Here is a 7349-nt window from a genome sequence, read left to right as displayed (position 1 = left end):
TGTATTGAATAACAGACAGTTTATTCAATAAGTATATTGGGAGGGGGTCAATTATGATACTGCCATAGTCTAATTGGCTTCTAACAAAAGCGTTGTAAAATAGTTTTAGAGTAAGAGGATGAGAGCCCCACCAAACTCCTGCTAGAGCTCGGAGAGGGTTAATTTTTCTTTCACATTTTGTGATTACAGAATTTATGTGAGGGGCCCATGACAATTTCCTGTCAAAAATAATTCCTAAAAATTTAGCCTGATTACTTATAGGAATGGAGATATTGTCAAATTTTATAGAGTTAAATGGGATTTTATGTTTTTTCGAGAACAATACTATTTGGCTTTTTGAAGGAGATAGTTGAAGGCAATTAGAAGTGAACCAAGTATTGAGAGAAGTCAAGGCTGATTCAAGTTTATTAATAGCAGTTTTCATATCTTTATGTGAAATATATATTACAATGTCATCCGCATACTGCAAGATTTTGCATTTTCCCGAGACTGTTGATTCCAGATCGAAAGTATAGATATTATATAGTAAAGGACTAAGTACAGATCCTTGAGGGAGGCCCTTCCAGATTTTTCTTTCTATTTTTTTATACATCCCATTTACAATAATAGTTCTTTCTTTTAATATATTTAGAATCACCTGAACAATCTTAAAAGGAAACTTTAACGAGCATAGTTTAACTTTGAGGACATTAAGGTCCACATTATCATAAGCTCCACAAATATCGATAAAAGCTGCAGCGGTGCATTCATTTTGAGAAAACGCTACTCGAATATCTGTTGAGAAAATAGAGAGATTATCGGTGGTTGATTTGTTTTTACGGAAACCAAATTGTGAAGCAGACAGTAAGGAATTGCTCTCTACAAACCAGTCTACTCTATTTTTTATCATATGTTCAAAAAGCTTTAGCATACACGAAGATAACGCTATGGGGCGGTATGAATCTCCCTTCATTGGGTCTTTATCAGGTTTTAGAATAGGGATTATCCGCTGAATTTTCCAATCAGCTGGAATTATTCCAGTTTCAAATATTTTATTTAGTATATTAATATATTTAAGTAAAATTTGTTGTGGAAATTTTTGAATCAATGAGTATGGGATCATGTCTAAGCCGGGGGATGAGATTTTAACATATTCTAGGGGAAGTAATAACTCCTCAATCTGGAAAGGTGAGTCAAACCAAGATTCTTGATTGAGAATGACTGAAGAGTGGGATGGGAGTTCTTGGATTGTTGGAACATGAGAAGGTGCCAATTTGTCAACGAAATCGTAGATCCAAGCTGAATCATCGGAAATTTTTTTGAGTGACGAAGAAGATGGGGACCTAAATTTTCGTATGGCTGTCCAAACATCAGTCAATGGGGTTTGAGGTGAGAGAGCGCAACAGAAAGATTTCCATCCTATTCGTTTTTTCTGTTTTAACATTTTTTTTGTCTCAGCTTGAACTCTTTTAAACTCCAAAAAATTTAATTCACTCATATCATTTTTATATTTGGACATACAATTTTTTCTATTTTTAACAGCTAGACTGCACTCGGAATCCCACCAAGGGCATGGCGACGGATTCCTCCGAGTCTTTGAATTTATTTTAGGGGTGGTAGAATTAACTGCAGACATAATTGTGTCTATAAATTTAGAATACTCCAGTGGGATATCGAAGTCGCTCGCAGGATGAGATTTGGAATTATTTTTTCCCAAAATACTAACAAAGTTAGTCCAGTCAGTTTTTTTAAAATTATAAACGGTGTTTTGAGTTCTAGGGGTAATGCGAGACTTAAGAGGTATGTGAATAGTGATTGGGAAATGGTCACTCGAATGAGGATCGTCTAAGATACTCCAGGTTACCCTAGATGCTAAATCGTTAGAGCATAATGAGATATCAACAGCGCTCTGTCTATGAGATGGAGAACTTAATCTGGTAGGAGAGCCGTCGTTAAGTATACATATATCGTTATCATCAATGAAACTTAAGATGTTCCTACCTGAGCGGTCTGTATAAGCACTCCCCCAGCTGAGAGAATGTGCGTTGAAATCACCTAGTATGAAAAATGATTTGGGCAACAATTTTACTATATTATTCCAGCCAGACAGATCAAAAGGGATGTTAGGGGGAATATATACTGAAATATAGGATACATTGTTTATAGAGGCTGCAACAATTTGGAAAGATGAGGAGTTTGGGACTAGGATGTGGGAATAGTGAAGATGGTTTTTAATAAGAAGGGCTGCTCCTCCTCTACCATCGGGTCGGTCATCACGCAGGCAAATATAACCTGGGATAACAAAGTTGTATCCTGGCTTGAACCAGGTTTCTGATAAAGCAGCTATGTCAATTTTGTATTCCTTTAGAAGGGAACATAAATCTATTTTATTCGAAATAGCACTACGGCAATTCCACTGTAAGATAGATAATTTTGACTCCATCTCGTTAAGATGAGAGTCTTGTGTAATAGGGGTGATTATGTTATTAGAGGAGATTGGAATTTTGTGAGGCATTGTGATTTTGGAGAGTTGAATTGGAAGTGGTTTTGGCAGCGTTGTACGGTTTTTGGGGGGAGTTTTCGAAAATTGAGGTAATAAGTATGATTAATTGAGAAAGTACGTGTGATAAATTATCCGGTGTTGTAACACTGGCCTCTTTATTGCCAGACTGAAGAGCACAACCATCGGGAGAATTCGTATACGGTAAAAAGGAAATGGACTTTAATTTATCAAGAGTTGATTTGCTAATGTTAGGAAGAAACAATGACCTCGGAGCGGATTCTTTATAAACCGTCTTGTTATACGACAAAGGTTGTGAATGAGAAGATTGTTGGATATTACGGGATTGTGAGGAAGTGGTAGACTTTGTAATATCTGCGTATGATTTTCCCTTGCTAAATGTGGACTTGGCAGCCTCGTTATATGAAATATTTTGTTCAGTCATGCTCCTCTTTATTAAATTTTGCCTCAAATATTCAGGACATATTCTATTGGTAGCTAAATGATTACCTGAACAATTTACGCATGTAGCATTCTGAATTTCAACTTCGCAAGTCTCACCCATATGCTCCAATCCACACTTGAAACATCTAGGTTTGGACCTGCAAATTGTCTTGGCGTGTCCATAACGACAGCATGCGAAACAAAGAATTGTAGGATAGATGTATAGCTCAACGTCTATTACCGAATAGAATGAAAATATCTTTTTAGGGAGAATCTGCCCTTGAAAAGTAAGAATAACAGTTTGGGTGGGTACCCACGAGAATTTTTGGTCTACAGGCGAAGTGACTTTTCTCGATAGTCTTCGAGATTTTGTAATCATACCACATTCATTTGGAACCTCAATATTTTTTACAATCTCTTCATGGGTCCACTCTAAAGGGATACCCCTGACCAGGCCCATGCGAGAGACCATATGGTACGGGATAAATACTTTATAGTCATATGTTTCCAAAGCATTATCATCAATAAAACTATTTGCCGCTGAGTATGTCAAAAATTGTACAGAAATCCGGTTTCGGCCGATAGATTTTATTCCTGCACGAGGAACAATACCAGGAATATTTAGGGATTGCAAAAGTTTGCCAAAATCGATGATATTCAAAGAGAAAGAAGAATTGGGGACAACGTTTTTTTGGACAAAAACGCAGAAAGGTCCACTGTCTCTTTCTGTGTATTTGTTTTTGATATATTCTGACTGTAAGGAAGAAGGATCATTAGATGTTGAAGGGGATAAGGTTTTCGGAGTTGCATTATGAATATCTTTGACAGAATCAGTTTTAGAAATTTTTCTGATTTTGTTGGGGAGGATTGGAGACGTGGGTAATGAAGAGTTGGAAGAAGATGTAGATGGGATGTCGGGAGGCTCCTTACGACGTGTTTTAATTCTTTCCATACTTATTCAGAAATAATCCAATGAGTGTATAGAAAGAAAAATATATATATATATATAAACGAAAAATATTATATGCAACTAAAAAATATTATTGTTGCAATTTACTATTACAACTAGGAAAATAATAAAGTACGAAATTTAAGAATTAAAATAATAAAATAACGATAGATTTGGCTTATCTGAGAAGTAATCCTTAATCAGCAACCATTTAAACTATAAACAACTTATGAAATATCGAAAAAAACTCAAAATATGACAAAATTATTGGAGCTATGTAATATATGAACTGACAAACACAACTGTCAAAACTCAAGTCCATATTTAGCATATAAAACAAAAAAAATATTAAACAATACCTTTTCTTCAAAATGCGAAAAAAACACTTTCTGTCCTGTAGCGGGTAAATATTAAGTTAAAAATATACCGCTTTTGCTGGGATAAAGTACAATTTATGGGCATTCCGAAAATACGCACAACTGAAAATTTACGATTTTTGATATATGACGTTGTTGAAAGGAGTGAACATGTCAGGAGTTGGAATAATTGGTAGGTATGTGTGAGGAGACGCACTACAGATTGGTGTGGCATTCAATTATCTTTCCCTACCCTTAAGGGAGAGGGCATAGTGGTTACACACTTAGTTACATAGTTCTTCCTATTTTAAAGTAGAATTGACCTAGTAAATACAACTATTTCTCAATTGATCATATTATATTCCCAAATACATATTAGAGTGAAAAATCACAAATATTAATTATGATACTCTTTCTTTTCTCTCTGCCTACCCACTGCCGAGATCGTTAGTAAGTGAGTTTATTTTTTATATATATTTATCTAAATATATCGCATTTTACGAAAACAAATACTTACATTTGTTTATTTCCAAACCCTTGTTTATATTGGCGTCGACAGGTACACAATAGGTATTTGATTACATTCATCCATTCAGTGCATCGTGAATAGAATTAATTAATTCACTGTTTAGTTTATCTTTTAAGCTCAAATTGAATATATAATAATAGCATATACGATGTTAATGACAGCTTTAGTATGACGCGTTCGTAACAACGAGCAATGTTTATATGTTTATGAATTATAATTGTATTATTTTGTCCGTCGAAAGATGATGGAAGTATGTATATATGGTAGTCGTACAGGAGAAAGTGACCAGCTGACGAAACGTAAAATGTTCAGGAGGGCCATTTAAGTCACTTTTGCTTGGCGAGAAAATAAACATGAATGCAGTTAGTCATTTTTAACAAGTCAATTTATTATACTTCAAGTTTACAATCCTTTGGGATTTTTTCAGGGCAATATTAAGCTAGTAAGATATCAAATAGTCAATGATCACGTTTTTGTAAAAAATGCACTTGGTGACTTTCTCCTGTATGACTACGATATATATATATATATATATATATATATATATATATATATATATATATATATATATATATATATATATATATATATATATATATATATATATATATATATATATATTTATATATATATATATATATATATATATATATATATATATTTATATATATACATATATATATATATATTTATATATATATATATATATATATATATATATATATATATATATATATATATATATATATATATATATATATGTATATATATAATATATATATATATATATATATATTTATATATATATATATATATTTATATATATACATATATATATATATATTTATATATATATATATATATATATATATATATATATATATATATATATATATATATATATATATATATATATATATATATAAACATATATATATATATATATATATATATATATATATATATATATATATATATATATATATATATATATATATATATATATATATTTATATATATATATATATAAATATATATATATATATATATATATACATATATATATATATATATATATATATATATATATATATAATATATATATATATATATATATATATATATATATATATATATATATATATATATATATATATATATATATATATGTACAGTGGTTCTCAAATGTATTAGGCACCCTCAACAGAATTAGTTTATGTCTTTAAATATGAATTCTTGCAATCTTTTCGGATTGTATTGTATTTTGATGGATTTTACCTACTTTTTATTATCTGCTATCCCGACCCTAGACAGTTAGGGGCGTGGTTTATTCAAAAACCCTCTTTCTACTTATTTCAAGAGTCAGTTTTATATGTGAAACATTGCTCTCCAGTTATTTTAATCAGTGTAAAAGTGCATTTGTTTGTGCTTTTCATTTAAACCTTCATTATTTTGTATTAAAATGCAAAAAAACGTGATTTGAGTGAAACTGAGCGGTCTCTAATAATTTTATTGAATTCAGAAGGGTTAATATATAGCCTAGCCAACATAAGCCTCTTCTTGACGACAGTCGTGACCAAGATTTGCTACGTCCTACGCCTTATCTCCTCATTCCTCACAAATTCAAACTTCTTGTTCTTCTAACCCTTATCCGCACCCAATGGTGCATAGGGCACTGCATCGTAGTGACGCAGTGTTATCTTGATCGTTAATTGCGTGAAGGCTAGGTGATCGGCTCTGCGCTTCTTGTACCAGTCCAGGGTGATATTAAATAAATATGAGAGTGAAAATCGCCCATATTTATTATGACACCCCTGGGGAGCGAGCCCGGGACCTCCAGCACGGTAGCCGAACGCGCTGACCACTGCGCTACGGAGGTGGACAAAAAACTTAAACAAAAATTCAAACTACCGCACGCTAAAATTCTTCTCAGACACCTATTTTCAAAATTATATCACTGTCAATTTTACAGTTGACATTAGATTTGTAGTCAGAAGGTTCGGTGAATGGGTCGAAAACAATATTCAGCTTGATCCTTTTTTTCAACACAAATTTTTGTTCACCGGTGAGGCATATTTTTGGTTAAATGGCTATGTCAGTAAGCAGAATTGCCGAATTTGGTGTGGAGAAAATCTAGAAGTCCTTGTCAAGATTGTCAAGTCCTTGCCCTTACATCCATTAAAAGTCGTTGTTTAGTGTGCTTTATGGGCAGGTGGAATCATTGGCACATTTTTTTTAAACACGATGCTGGCCAGAATGTTACGGTCAACGGAGAGCGCTACAAAACCATGATTACTGGCTTCTTCGTACCTTAGTTGAATGGCATTGATGCGAAGAGCTATAGTTTCAACAAGATGGCGCAACATACCACAGGGCGGGTACCGCCATCAATTTATTGCGGGAAATTTGAATTTGTATACGTCTAAAAAAAACAGCCTTTATCACAGATACATGTTATGAAATTCCATCTAAAACATACGGGATGACTGATTGGAAGGAAATGGGGGCTTCGCATGAATGTAGATAGGACAATTGAATTCCAGATAATGGAAAAGGGAGAGAAAACTCGATCCAATTCACTCTCCCTTAATA

At 32.7% G+C, this 7349-nt stretch overlaps 1 protein-coding gene across 1 annotated transcript; it reads right to left on the bottom strand.

The window, feature by feature from the left end:
- Window positions 1-9: 9 nt before the first annotated feature.
- On the bottom strand, window positions 10-4183 carry LOC148300441 (uncharacterized). Its single transcript, XM_088274814.1, has one exon. It carries the CDS (start codon window positions 3873-3875, stop codon window positions 2466-2468), a length of 1410 nt encoding a protein of 469 aa, XP_088130940.1. The 5' UTR covers window positions 3876-4183; the 3' UTR covers window positions 10-2465.
- Between the last annotated feature and the right edge of the window lie 3166 nt (window positions 4184-7349).

The sequence above is a fragment of the Brachycentrus maculatus genome, unplaced genomic scaffold (assembly GCF_059751285.1).
Source record: "Brachycentrus maculatus isolate JH-2025_06_01 unplaced genomic scaffold, ASM5975128v1 h1tg000716l, whole genome shotgun sequence".
In the NCBI taxonomy this organism is placed as follows: domain Eukaryota; kingdom Metazoa; phylum Arthropoda; class Insecta; order Trichoptera; family Brachycentridae; genus Brachycentrus; species Brachycentrus maculatus.
This window is presented reverse-complemented; position numbering and strand designations above follow the sequence as displayed.